Consider the following 14,381-nt stretch of genomic DNA (forward strand, 5'->3'; position numbering starts at 1 on the left):
TACTGTTACCCCTTTACTGTATATAGTGGAATATATTTAGCATCTGTTAAATGCTTTTATTCATTGTACACATTAGCACAAGTACACTTGCTTTATTATTGCTACATTTAGATGAAGACAAACAGCTGTGTGTCGATTAAAGAAACCGCAGACGCTTTAAATAGCACAAGTTGCTAAGTGAAATCCGGGGCTCAGGTTGATGGATCTGACCATTGCCAAATGGATCTAGTTCAAAGCACGGTCTCGCAGGGCGGCCTCTTACTGGTGATATATTGCCCTCTGCACTAAGAACACAAAACACATAGGTATCAGACAACCAGCCACAAGTAAACTGTGAACTATTGATACATTTCATCTTATGAGCTGGACTGACAAAATAATAATTTTATCACAAGTTGCAGAAAAGTAACAATCTGCTCAATGCCATTGATGCATTATTAGCTTCTCATCTCCTGGCTTGAACAAATGAATCTTAACCCCTTTGTTACTGGCTGAGTCGAGTAAATTATTAAGGAAAAGACAAATTTTAGGCGCTGGGCCAGTAGGTGACTCTCCACCCCTCACACAAGCCTGGACTGGTGCAAGTTCCCTGCAGGGTTATGTTAAAGCCTGGAAACAGGGCCAAGTAACAAAGTAACTTTGACTTAATGTGTGTTCTCATCTTGTCTGTTGTTAAATATGAATTCATTAATTGAATTTTGTTGTCAAATACTGTAGCAGAACTGGTAATAAAGTACATGGAAATACCAGAGAACCCAGAGGGGTTTTGTGGCACATAAGATTAGTAGTAGTATCTATGTGTACATTGTTATTCAACCTACTGTAGTACCCCTTTCACACCGCTCAAATAACCCGGTATCGACTTGGCATATTGCCGTGTCGACACGAGTCAGAGTGCGGTGTGAAAGCGCCAACTCCGAATTCCCGGGTCGCCTGACCCGGTAATTCAACCCAGGTTATAAGCAGTGTTATTTCCAAGTTGAATACCGGGTCAGTGGCTGCATAAACAGATTCCCAGGGGTCGATGCAACCCGGGACCCGTTTACTAGATAGGGAGAGGCGGCGCGGAGATGAGCTCATCTCCCAGCGCCGCCTCCGCCCCCGCCCCTGGCTCCGCCCCCCGTAGCTATGGCAACCGACCCGGCATATTGCCAGGTCGGACAGCCAGCGAAAGGGGTAGGGAGAGTCTCCAATGCCGGATCCCACCCGGGAAGGACCCGTTTCCAATTCCCGGGTGGGATCCGGCATTGGAGATGTAAAAGGGGTATGGGGGGGGGGGGGGGTGGTTCATCAAATCAACAGTGTCTAGGTCGACAATGTTTAGGTCGACCACTATAGGTCGACAGTCACTAGGTCGACATGGATGGAAGGTCGACAGGGTTTCTAGGTCGACATGTGCTAGGTCGACAGGTCTAAAGGTCGACATGAGGATTTTTTTTTTGGTGTCGTCTTCTTCGTAGAGTGACCGGGATCCCAAATTAGAATCTGCAATCCTTACTGAATGAGGTCCATTGTGTTTTTCTGTTTTACCATTAACTGAAAATTAGTGCAGCACGGGTCCTCGACCCAACGATCACTATACAGCTCTACTGTGGTCTAATGAATGCTGAAATGATGACGTCACTAAATTACTTTTATACTACTTTGTTAAAGGATGTCTATATCCAGGGCCGGACTGCTCATCTGGCACTTCTGGCACATGCCGGTCTGGCACATAGAGAGCTGGGAGAGACGCGCGCAGCTGCCGGCTCTCCATTTTGCTGCCCCCCCCCCCCCCCCGCACAAAGTGTCTGTGTTTAAGATGTATGGGGCCATTCTGCGAGTCCACGTCTCGTGAGCAGTGTCCCCTCCTCCCGAACTGCCCTTTTCAAAGAAATATGGGGGCGCACTGCGAGTCCATGTCCCCCTGACTTCAGGCTTGCCCCTGTGAACAGTGTTCGCGACCCCCCCCCCCCTTTACGCGTGCATGCCCCCTTTCATGTGTACACATACACGCCGCCTTCTAACATGCACGCGTGGAAGGCATGCGTGCACACAAATGCCAGGGCCAGTAAGTCAACACTGTAAATTCAGTTTTAGATGAAGTTCATTAAGGAAAAAACTCTGAATATTACTTACCCATGATCTGACATTGGGGGAACTGCCACATCTCCGGAGCTCTGATACATAATGAAACTCCGGACCTCTGATATCTAATGGCTTTGATTCAGATGACACTGGCGTATTTATAATGGGTACAGTGTGTGCGGTGCACATGGGCCCCTGTGTCCACAAGCTGCACCCATTTCTTTTATACTCGCCTCTTCAGAGTCAAGCAAGCGCACAAATAATCACTGGGAAAATGGCGCTGTAGCCATGTTCCCCTCGTTTTGCGCATGTGCACTAGCGCCCCAGTGCTCAGACTCTAATGCACTTCTGTCTTAAAATGCCCCTGGACAGAGTAGCGGCTTATGTAACAAGGTACCGATGTTCGTACTTTACGCAGTACGGGTCTGTGACATCGGTCGCACTACGGCATCAGTCAGTGATTGACAGTCAGATGCCATTTGGAGGATGGGGAATGGGTGGCGACAACCTCCATTTCTCGAAACTGAGGCATATTGCTGCCTCTACAGGGGAAGGACGAGGCCAGGATCTCTGTCAGAGGACGGAGATTTCTTGGCCTCTAGGTAGAACTTGTGCAACCCCATGTGTCATACAGCCGGCTGACCGTGCCGGGGAAGATCTGATACTGCATCCTTGGACCCCTGCTTCATTACCATCTCAGCGTTATCGCTGCTGCTTCTATTTAACCAGCAGCAGAGGTCCCTTAAACCACATCTGAATGAGGGCCAATGTTATGTATTATTGTGTCACATTTTGAACTCCATCCACTCCATTACAGCCACAGACATCATTTTTTATTATTTTATGCGGCCCATACTGTACATCTAATGGGCCAATCCCAGATTCCGCAATGCAGGTCTAATCCGGTGATTGCCACATTCCAATGATCAGCAATTTCAATGGATTCAACAAAATACTAAATATTATACCACCTTGCCATTTCCAATCATTTTCAGGTCACTGTTTTCAAATTGAGATTGACAACATCCAGCATGTTGGACAATCACTTGACCCAGTCATCGGCAGAACGGGGAATTGTCCCAATGACTTGCTGATATATGGGCCCTATGCTATTATACATTATAGACCTATTTCAATATACAGTGTAGCACTATAAAGTACAGTATAGTTTACAAATCAATATAATTTGTCAGAATACAGTATAATCCCAGTTACAGTATACAATATAGCTACCGATTATTTATAATATTATATAGTTTCTAAGCCACTATTCTATTATAGCCCTATGCTGATATATAGTACAGTATAGTCCCCTTTTCAGTATACAATGTAGGACCAGCATGTAGTTTAGTATATAAACAATATATAGTATAGCACACAATTTGATATATTGTATAATCCCATGCCAATATACATTGCAGCTCCTCTTTCAGCATATATCCCAATTTTGTAGAGACTGTCTATTTTCACAGACCCAGAAGTTCAACATCATGACCTGCCCAAATCTGGGTGTAGATTGGGCAGATCATGGGAAGTGATTGTTTCTATCCTTTGATTTATTTCAAATGTTTGGAGGTATGACACTTCAGGATACAGTGTGAGTCTTTTTTCAGTATACAGCAGAGCATACAAGCCAATTTACTTTATAGCCCCATGTCAGTGAGTATACGGTACACTTCCCAAGCCCTGCATTATACTCATTACTACCACTGGTGCCAGCATTCCCAGCAAGGAAAGCACTACCTTTGCATGAACCTAGGCAGTTGCCCAGAGTGCCAGTGGTTACAGGGTGCCTGAATTAGTAACATAAAACCAGAGATCGTCATGCCTCTTAACATTGGAAGTAAGTCAATCGGGACAAGGGGTGTGGCCTCGTAATGGAGGAGGCGTGTCCGTGTTATCCCCTTCTTGTCACACCTTCACCACTGAACAGACTAGTGGCAGGTGCTATACAGTGTGAAAACATACTTATCTATTCTCCCGAAAGGCCCAGGAGACTTCCAAATCTCTGGTGGCTCTCCCCGATGCTGGTAAAAGTGGGTGAGTCTCCCAGAAGCATCCCACGGGATGCGTTCAGCATCCTGGCGGTCATGTGAACGAAGCCAGAATCCCGACACCACTCAGGACAGTGGCGTCGGAACACCGTCAGCCGACATCCCGAAAAGTGAGTATCAGGGTGTTGGGTTAGGTTTAGGGCCCGGGTGGGCCTGGCTAGGGTTACGGCTAGGCACTAGTAGGGGTTAGAGTCAGGCATAGCCGCCACTCCCCAAGGGTTAGCCATAGCCACCAACTCTGGAGGACTAGGGTAATTGAGGATAAAAATATTTACCCCATCCACAGTAGCGATCTTCAGTTTCAGGATGCCGCGTCGGTCATGTGACTGCTGGCATTAAATATCGAACCCCATCCCAAATCTGCCTGCGGTTGCCTACTTCCCAAGTGAAGTGGGCGGTCTGGGGCAGCTTCATAAGGAGATTTTGTTCTGAATCACGTCATCATAGCCCCCGTGCCTTCAGGCGCTGAAATACAGCTTGATTTGTCTTTAGACACACCATTGGTTGCACCCAGGGGCGCCAGAACATGTTGTGGTTGGGGGACCATGTAGGGACCTCTTACCCCCCAGATCACCGCGGAGAATCTGACTTCAAAACTCCGGCGCCGCAGCGTGTTGCCCCGAGTCCTCCTGTCCTAGCCGGCTCTCAGATGCATTACTGGGAGGAGGCGTGGCCATGCTGAGCCTGCTGAGACATCCTCGCCTCCTCCCAGTAATGCCTCTGTGAAGAACCAGCTGGACAGGACACAGGGCCGCACGCTACAGCGCCAGAGTTTTGAAGTCAGATTCTCCGCAGTGAGCTGGGGGTTAGCGCTCCCCCTCCCCACGTCTGCGCCTCTGACATGTTTTGGGGGAGCATGCTGCCCCCTCCCCCCCCCCCCCCATTCCGACTCCTATGGTTGCACCATCCAAACGTGTTGTGCCAGCTCTATACTACAGTAGGTGCAAATTTTCTTTATGAGAATGACCTTTAGTGTGAGCGATTAATAGTCCATGTAAACACCCACTTCAGCTACATGCCTGCAACCCATCCAAAAGAAGGACCATCTCCGTGCGCCTGAATAGCCACCTCCCAGCTACCTGCCAGGAATGCCCAATACATTTTTAGTACACTTCCCTGTGCGTCTGAAACCACAACCTCGAATCAATTGGGACCCACGCATGGTGCGACTTAGATGTGCGCAGAGTGGAAAGAATAGCACAACTACATCCAACACCAACATAGCTTGTCACTCAGAATCAGGCCGTTTTATATCATATTGAATATTTTTATTTGTGTTTGTGCTTATAGAAAAGCTACAGGTTCACTAACATGATGATGCATAAAGCTAAAATTTCTGTTTTACTTTTGGATTTGTAAACAGCAATAGTTGTCTACTCTGGATAATTTTAGATTCCGAGGGGGAATTCAATTGTTTTTCCCTGCTGCCGCCACTAGATGGCACCCAATGTAGCAATTCAATTGTTGCTCCATTCAGGTGTGATTAGCCGTGGAGAGACACATTTCAGCTCACAGCCATCCAGCTGAAATATGTGAAAAGTAACCCATCTGGGCGCCCAAACAGCAGTTTGTGTGGCGCGCCTAGCACTTTGGTCGGATTTAGCCGTTTTACGCCCCCTGTAGTACAACTAAACACAGAGCACAGAGCCTGTGCATGCTTAGGAAGTAGCCATTTCTATAGCAAATGTAAAGGTAACAAGTTATATAGCTGACATGTTTGATCTTGGTGCATCTGGGCTGTATTGGGACGTTTTCATATAGGCATAGGGGGTTATTCAGACCTGATCACACGCTAGTTTTTTTTGCCGCGCTATGAACAGGTCAGAACTGCGCATGCGTATGCACCGCAATACGCAGGCGCATCGCATGGGTACAAAGCAGATTGTCACTGTGTGATGAGTTTTACATAGAATCCATTTGCACAGCCGATCGCAAGGAGATTGACAGGAAGAGGGTATTTGTGGGTGGCAACTGACCGTTTTCAGGGAGTTGTTGGAAAACCGCAGGCGTGTCCAAGCGTTGGAAGGGAGGGTGTCTGACGTCAATTCCGGTCCCGGACAGGCTGAAGTGATCGCAGCGGCTGAGTAAGTCCTGGGCTACTCAGAAACTGAAAAAGATCGCACACTTGCACAGCTAAAATACACTCCCCATAGGCGGCGACTATCTGATCGCAGCGCCTACAGGGGAAAACTGCTAGCAAGCGATCAGGTCTGAATTAGGCCCATAGGGGGTCATTCCGAATTGTTCGCTCGCTAGCAGTTTTTAGCAGCCGTGCAAAGGCTAAGCCGCCGCCCTCTGGGAGTGTATGTTAGCTTAGCAGAAGTGCGAACGAAAGGTTCGCAGAGCGGCTGCAAAATAATTTTGAGCAGTTTCAGAGTAGCTCCAGACCTACTCAGCGCTTGCGATCACTTCACTTGTTTAGTTCCTGATTTGACGTCACAAACACGCCCTGCGTTTGGGCAGCCACGCCTGCGTTTTTCCGGCCACGCCTGCGTTTTCTCGATCACTCCCTGAAAACGGTCAGTTGACACCCAGAAACACCCCTTTCCTGTCAATCACTCTGCGGCCAGCAGTGCGACTGAAAGGCTTTGCTAGACCCTGTGTGAAACTACATCTTTTGTTGTAATATTACTTTGCGCCGCATACGCATGCGCAGAAGTGCCATTTTTTTTGCCTCATCGCTGCACAGCGAACGAATGCAGCTAGCGAACAACTCAGAATGACCCCCATAGTTCAGTGCTGGGGCGTGTCAGCAGAAGTGCAATTAAAATAGAATATGGAGAGTTCCACTTAACTAGCGCTATATGTGAATTCTTCTTTGTTCCATCATTCCATCGTGTTATCCAGAACAAGTTGACATATAGAATGAAAAAGATATGTATAGTGTAATGCCGTTTTAATTACAATAGCACATATACATAACATACATAAAACATTGATAGAATAAATATGATTTGCAATAAAATGTGGGATCAATTATTCAACAAAATCCCCTGGAGAGGCAAGTGAGGTAATAGGTAATTACCAGAATTTTAGGGAACTGTGGTTTAGACAGTCCCTATCAGCGCGTGTGTCCCGTAATGGGTGTTCCGGATCAGCCCATCCACCACACAGATTGTCACTGCTGAATCCCGGATAAATACACTCTCCTCACAAGCGTCTTAAGTGGGAAACCGACGCGTTTCAACTCTTAGCTAGAGTCTTTTTCAAGGTTCAGATGAAGTGCATGCTTTGCAGAGTTGGGCATATGGGTAAATAAACCTGTATTCAGGTGTACAATTTGCAGTATAGACTGGTGCACGTTCGCACTGATAATGACGGTGAGCAACAGGCGAAGCATACAGAAAGAGTGCAGGTGCACTGCAAGATATGTGTGGAGGAATATACGCATCTTTTTCAGTGCATACAATACTGGAGCACTTACCTCACCTCAGCGTCAGGCGTGGTGTACAGCAGGCCTACTTCTACAAGTAAAGGCACAGTGGCTCTGCATTTTTTTGCTTTTAGGAAACACGCCTTTATAAGTTCAACTGTAACTTTTGTACAGATATATCTCTTAGAGTACAGATTTCTAATTACCAAACAAGGTTTACTGTATAGTTTGTCCTAATATGAACTCATCCAACATGACCACTTCCACCAAGCTCAATATGCTCTGCTTCCTATATCCCACCTAATTTACTATTACAGTTACGTGGGCTGAATGATTTCATTGATGAGATGGGTGTTTTGTTTCCAACATCAATGAATGAATTCAATCCCGGTAATTACAACAGTAAATGAAGTGGGACGTACGGGAGCAGAGTATTTTGCACCGGGTGGAAAGGGTCACATTGCAGTGTTGTGAAAAGTGGATTCAGACAGCTGCAACAAAGCAAAGCCCTCGGCGATACCACACAAAATGTAACAGTCATCTATTTTTGTAGGGGGGGATGTAGTTGCCCTTTGATGATCCCTGCCTCAGGCATTGAATGGGTTAAAAAGCTAAGCTCTTGCATGAAATTGCCAGCTGAAGAAAAGGCCAAAGTTACTTTCTAGTGATGTATACCATGGGAGTATACCCAATCAGTATGTTGTCACCTTAATTAACCTCTGTGCTCAGGCAGTCTTAGTTAATACCAGGAAATTACCTGTTATCTATGAATCAGTGGTCTTGGGTACCGTATCCATTGCCAAGAAAACAGCTTTACCTGAGAACACCACCATGCACTGTATAAGATGAGCTATCCCCTTCCTATGCTACTTTAAATTGTTCATGTGTCACTTGTCATTTAAGTGCATTGTCGTAGTTGTTAAGCAGATAAATAATGTAATAGTCCTATACACATTGCTGTGAGATTGCGTGAAAGATAGGCTGCCTGGGATCACTAATACTGTAAGACGTTTATTGTGTGTCAGAAAATATCTCCTTTCACAATCTCAAATTAAGCTCTTGAAATTTTTTTGTAATAAGGTGTGAATGTTATTTGCAGCAATTTATATAGGTGACTAATATTTATATAGGCGACTGTTTGGGTGTTGTAGTCCTTCATCATCCTTTTTTGTTTCCTTACAGCGGACGTTGATGACATGAAAATCTGTTATGTTTTGCGGGAGAAAGAAAACGCGACAAGTGATCATTTCTATTTTACTGTTGAAGATAGTGGTAAGTACATTGTCTGCATATACCTTCGGGAATTAGTGAATACAGCCACCAAAGTTGAGAAATGCAATAAAGCATCAAGGAGGCATTTGGAAAGTTAACTTACCCCTTCAGTTCACTTACTGTACTGTGGGGCTGATTCTGAGTTGGGCGCTGATGCGGCCCATAGCGCAGTTTACTGATGGAGGCAAAATGCGCATGTGCAGCGGCTGCCTCACGGCTGCATGGGCATGCACATTGCGGTCGCATCTCCGATTGATACGACCTCATTGTGATTGACAGCGTTGAGCTGTTCGCGGGGCTTCGGAGCGGCGTTGGGGGGGCTGGGAGGGCCTAACGGGGTTGGGATGTGACCGTTTTCGGGGCGGCTGCCTGACGTCACGCTGCCACTCCAATTTAAAAAATGGCAGCCGACCACCTGACAGTGCAGCCGGCCTCACACGCGCTAGACGGCCTTACCTTGTGCTGGGTGGCCCCAGCATGTGAGGAGATGGATGAGCTTCTGTATCTGTTTTAGCCCTTCATGCTGATTTGTCTACTATGGTGATGCACAGGCCAAACCCGAGCCCATGTATCTCCACTGCGTACCGGCCAGCCCAGAATTTGCTTGCTAGCTGTGGAACTATTCATGCTTGTGCTAATTTTATTCACTCATAAAGGGAATATGCTGAAACAGAGTACATTAGCATGGACCTATACTGAGTCACACTTTCTTCAATAAAAATGGCAGCATTAGGGAAAATATTTAATGACAGTCCATCTGTTTAAAACAAATAGTGAGATCTAATTCTGCTCATTCTAGGTGTGGTAGATATTTTTGGTTGTTCAAATTTATCTATATATAACAAGTGCGTAAACAGTTCTATTGATGACAGCAATGTGCTAGTAATAACCTAACAAATTCTCAGTTATGTCAGTGACTGCGGGGAATGTTTGGCATCGCTGCCATCTGGGAAGTTAATAAAGTTTTTCTAAGTTTGTCAACTCTGTTGGAAAAGTAACACAATGATAGTGTGATGGTTTCTCTATGAAAACAGTATTGATCTTAATAATCACACGTATTATAGTGCTGGTGCAAATATGTGGTGATTGATGGCTTTAGTACGCTGATAAAATAGAACATATCTGATCATTCATTACAATATTCTTATCATACGTCCCAGAATTTGTGTCACAAAATTGTCAGTTATATTAATAAAGATGTCAGTGTTTGAATAAGTACATTTAAATGGCAATAAAAATAAATATGGAAATATATTGCATAAATGGCAGTCCAATGGGGAGAAACCACATGAAATATATAACAATACCTGTTATGCGCACCCCTTGCCTTTCTTTGCTTCTTCATACTACAGTATGTACAGCTTTTGGAAATTATGGGCCTTATTCAGGTGCGATGTGGGTGCAAATTTCTGAGTGGTGGGTAGCGCCCACGTCATACTTGCCTACTTTGCTGCCCCCTCCTCCGGGAGGAGGCAGCGTTGTAGGTGCATGGGGGCGTGGCCGGCAGCAGGGTGGCCGTTCTGGGGGTGTGGTAAACAGGGTAGTGGACAGTCCAGGGGGCGTAGCATCAGGATCGCGTCATATTGGCTCCGCCCCCCGCTATGCAGTGCCGAGAAAAGAGGCGCTGTATAGCGGGGGGCAGAGCTACGATGAATCGTGTCATTGGACCCCCTCGGACCGCCCACTTGTTCTCTGTTGTGGGCGGCCGAGGAGGGTCATGGAGGGGCAGCTCGGAAAGCGGGATGCTTGCCCACCTTTCCAGGGGGCCGAGAGGGCCACCCGATTTTCGGGAGCCTCCCGGCTATCCGGGAGGGTAGGCAAGTATGGCGCAGGTCCCGTCCTGCGCATGCGCACGCAGTTAATACTATTGGGTGGCATTAACTGCAAACGCTGATTGACAGGCGTTTGCAGGCGGGCGGGTGGCCTTTGTTGACCGTTGCGGGGCGGCGTGTTGGAAACAAGGGCGTGTCGACTGCATTTTTGGGGCAGCTGCTCTGATCGAAAAAATTGCGCCGGGACTCCTGCTGTCACAGCCAGGCTGCGCCGGCTGGAGGCTACCCTAGTTTCTGCGACCACGCACTAATTGCAGTACAATCGCAATTAGAGCGTGGTCGCAGTTGGTGGGTGGCGAGTAGCATGCTGGGCGGCCCTGCCCTACTATGGGCGGCCCCCAGCATGCGAAAAAACAGATTGCAAACTCTGCTTTTTAGCAGAATTTGCAATCCGTACTGAACAGGGTCCTATATTTACAAATATTTCTCATACGTCCTAGAGGATGCTGGGGACTCCAAAAGGACCATGGGGTATAGACGGATCCGCAGGAGCCTGGGCACACAATAAAGACTTAAACTGGGTGTGAACTGGCTCCTCCCTCTATGCCCCTCCTCCAGACCTCAGTTAGACTTTGTGCCCAGGAGTGATGGGTCACACACTAGGGGAGCTCTCCTGAGTTTCTCTAAAAGACTTTATGTTAGGTTTTTTATTTTCAGGTAGACCTACTGGCTACAGGCTCCCTGCATCGTGGGACTGAGGGGAGAGAAGCAGGACCTACTTCTTCTTAGTTTAAAGGCTCTGCTTCTCGGCTACTGGACACCATTAGCTCCAGAGGGTTCGATCACTTGGTGCGCCTAGCTGCTTGTTCCCGGAGCCACGCCGTCACCCCCCTCACAGAAGCCAGAAGAAAGAAGCCGGGTGAGTATGTGAAGAACAGAAGACTTCAGTGACGGCAGAAGACTTCAGTAAAGGAGGTACAGCGGTCGCGCTGCGCCCCATGCTCCCACACACCAATGGCACTCACAGGGTGCAGGGCGCTTGGGGGGGGGGGGAGCGCCCTGGGCAGCAGGTTGCTGATTTCTTCTTCTTCTTAAGGCTGGCATACAAGCATTTCGGTGCCTGGGCACCGTGGATCGTACCCCCGCCGCCATATAACTGCGCGCTGCGCACCATTACTTCCCCGCCGCCGGCTCCCACGGGTGCAGGGCGCGGAGGGGGGAGCGCCCTGAGCAGACATTTTACACTATAGTTGTGACTCTCTGGCGGTGCCTGGGCTCCGTGTCCCGGACGCCCGCCAACATGTGGTAGCGCACTACGCGCCATTTCTTCCCGCCGCCGGCTCTCTCGGGTGCAGGGCGCTGGGGGGGGGGGAAGCGCCCTGGGCAGCATTTTACAGGTGATTGTGTAGTGTTCAGCTGGCGGTGCCGGGGCTCCGTGTCCCGGACCCCCGCCATCGTGTTGTCGCGCACGGCGCGCCATTTCCCCACCGCCGCCGGCTCCATGGGTGCAGGGCGCTGGGGGGGAGCAATTTTGGGATCATCCCAAGCGGGGGAACATACCCGGACACCGGGTGTCTTCACCCCGCCAGGGCACCGTGCTGCGCTCCATCGCTCCCACACACCAACGTTTTCCGTGGGTGCGGGGCGCGGGGGGGGGGGGGGGGCGCCCTGGGCTGCGTTTTGTATATATAGGGGTATATACAGGGGGTCAATCCCTGTATATAAGGCCCCAGCTCAATTTTTAAGGTTATGTATGTATATATGTTTGAGCGGGCTTCAGCGGGCCGGGAAGGGGCGGAGCTTATCCCTCAGAGTCAGCGCCATTTCTCTAACGTCCTAAGTGGATGCTGGGACTCCGTAAGGACCATGGGAATAGCGGCTCCGCAGGAGACTGGGCACAAAAGTAAAAGCTTGAACTAGCTGGTGTGCACTGGCTCCTCCCCCTATGACCCTCCTCCAAGCCTCAGTTAGATTTTTGTGCCCGAACGAGAAGGGTGCATGCTAGGTGGCTCTCCTGAGCTGCTTAGAGTAAAAGTTTATTTTAGGTTTTTTATTTTCAGTGAGTCCTGCTGGCAACAGGCTCACTGCATCGTGGGACTAAGGGGAGAAGAAACGAACTCACCTGCGTGCAGAGTGGATTGGGTTTCTTAGGCTACTGGACATTAGCTCCAGAGGGACGATCACAGGTTCAGCCTGGATGGGTCCCGGAGCCGCGCCGCCGGCCCCCTTACAGAGCCAGAAGAACGAAGAGGTCCGGTGAAATCGGCGGCAGAAGACGTTCCTGTCTTCAACTAAGGTAGCGCACAGCACTGCAGCTGTGCGCCATTGCTCTCAGCACACTTCACACTCCGGTCACTGAGGGTGCAGGGCGCTGGGGGGGAGCGCCCTGAGACGCAATAAAAACAGAAATACCTTAGGATGGCAAAAGAAATACATCACATATAGCTCCTGGGCTATATGGATGTATTTAACCCCTGCCAGTTTTCCAGAAAAAAGCGGGAGATAAGGCCGTCGTGAAGGGGCGGAGCCTATCTCCTCAGCACACAAGCGCCATTTTCCCTCACAGTTCCGCTGGAAGGACGGCTCCCTGACTCTCCCCTGCAGTCCCTACAGAATCAGGGTAAAAACGAGAGAGGGGGGGCACTATTGGCAGCTAAATTATAAACAGCAGCTATAAAAGGGAGTAACACTTATATAAGGTTATCCCTATATATATATATAGCGCTCTGGTGTGTGCTGGCAAACTCTCCCTCTGTCTCCCCAAAGGGCTAGTGGGGTCCTGTCCTCTATCAGAGCATTCCCTGTGTGTGTGCTGGGTGTCGGTACGATTGTGTCGACATGTATGAGGAGGAAAATGATGTGGAAGCAGAGCAATTGCCTGTATTAGTGATGTCACCACCTAGGGAGTCGACACCTGACTGGATGGTTGTATTTAAAGAACTACGTGACAATGTCAGCACTTTACAAAAAACTGTTGACGATATGAGACAGCCGACAAATCAATTAGTGCCTGTCCAGGCGTCTCAGACACCGTCAGGGGCGATAAAACGCCCGTTACCTCAGTGGGTCGACACAGACCCAGACACGGATACTGAGTCCAGTGTCGACGGTGAGGAAGGTGAGTCCAGTAGGGCCACACGTTACATGATCACGGCAATGAAGGAGGCATTGAACATTTCTGACACTACAAGTACCACAAAGAAGGGTATTATGTGGGGAGTGAAAAAACTACCAGTAGCTTTTCCTGAGTCAGACGAATTAAATGAGGTGTGTGATAAAGCGTGGGTTTCCCCCGATAAAAAAGTGCTAATTTCTAATAAATTATTGGCACTATACCCTTTCCCGCCAGAGGTTAGGGCGCGTTGGGAAACACCCCCTAGAGTAGATAAAGCGCTCACACGTTTATCTAAACAAGTAGCGTTACCGTCTCCTGATACGGCCGCCCTCAAAGAACCAGCGGATAGAAGGCTGGAAAATATCCTGAAGGGTATATACACACATACTGGTGTTATACTGCGACCAGCAATCGCATCAGCCTGGATGTGCAGTGCTGGAGTGGCGTGGTCGGATTCCCTGACTGAAAATATTGATACCCTGGATAGGGACAGTATATTACTAACTATAGAGCATTTGAAGGATGCATTACTATATATGCGTGATGCACAGAGGGATATTTGCACCCTGGCATCAAGAGTGAGTGCTATGTCCATTTCTGCCAGAAGAGTGTTATGGACGCGACAGTGGTCAGGGGATGCGGATTCCAAACGACATATGGAAGTATTGCCGTTTAAAGGGGAGGAGTTATTTGGGGCCGGTCTATCGGACCTGGTGGCCACGGCAACG

The 14,381-nt window shown here is 48.4% G+C and overlaps 1 protein-coding gene and 1 long non-coding RNA gene across 2 annotated transcripts in view; one reads left to right on the top strand and one right to left on the bottom strand.

Moving 5' to 3' along the window:
* The window catches only part of FREM2 (FRAS1 related extracellular matrix 2), a 285,338-nt gene that overhangs the window by 6,802 nt on the left and 264,155 nt on the right, over positions 1-14,381 (top strand). Inside the window, exon 2 of the mRNA XM_063951860.1 lies at positions 8,677-8,766. Coding sequence (XP_063807930.1) covers positions 8,677-8,766 — 90 coding nt within the window. The remainder of the gene's footprint in view (positions 1-8,676; positions 8,767-14,381) is intronic.
* Positions 78-2,188, bottom strand: LOC135050590 (uncharacterized). The gene is made up of 2 exons (XR_010241684.1): positions 2,119-2,188; positions 78-284 (listed from the first exon to the last, which is right to left on the bottom strand). It is a non-coding gene; the product is annotated as an uncharacterized LOC135050590 (long non-coding RNA).

Source organism: Pseudophryne corroboree, chromosome 2 (genome assembly GCF_028390025.1).
Source record: "Pseudophryne corroboree isolate aPseCor3 chromosome 2, aPseCor3.hap2, whole genome shotgun sequence".
NCBI classification, from domain to species: Eukaryota; Metazoa; Chordata; class Amphibia; order Anura; family Myobatrachidae; genus Pseudophryne; species Pseudophryne corroboree.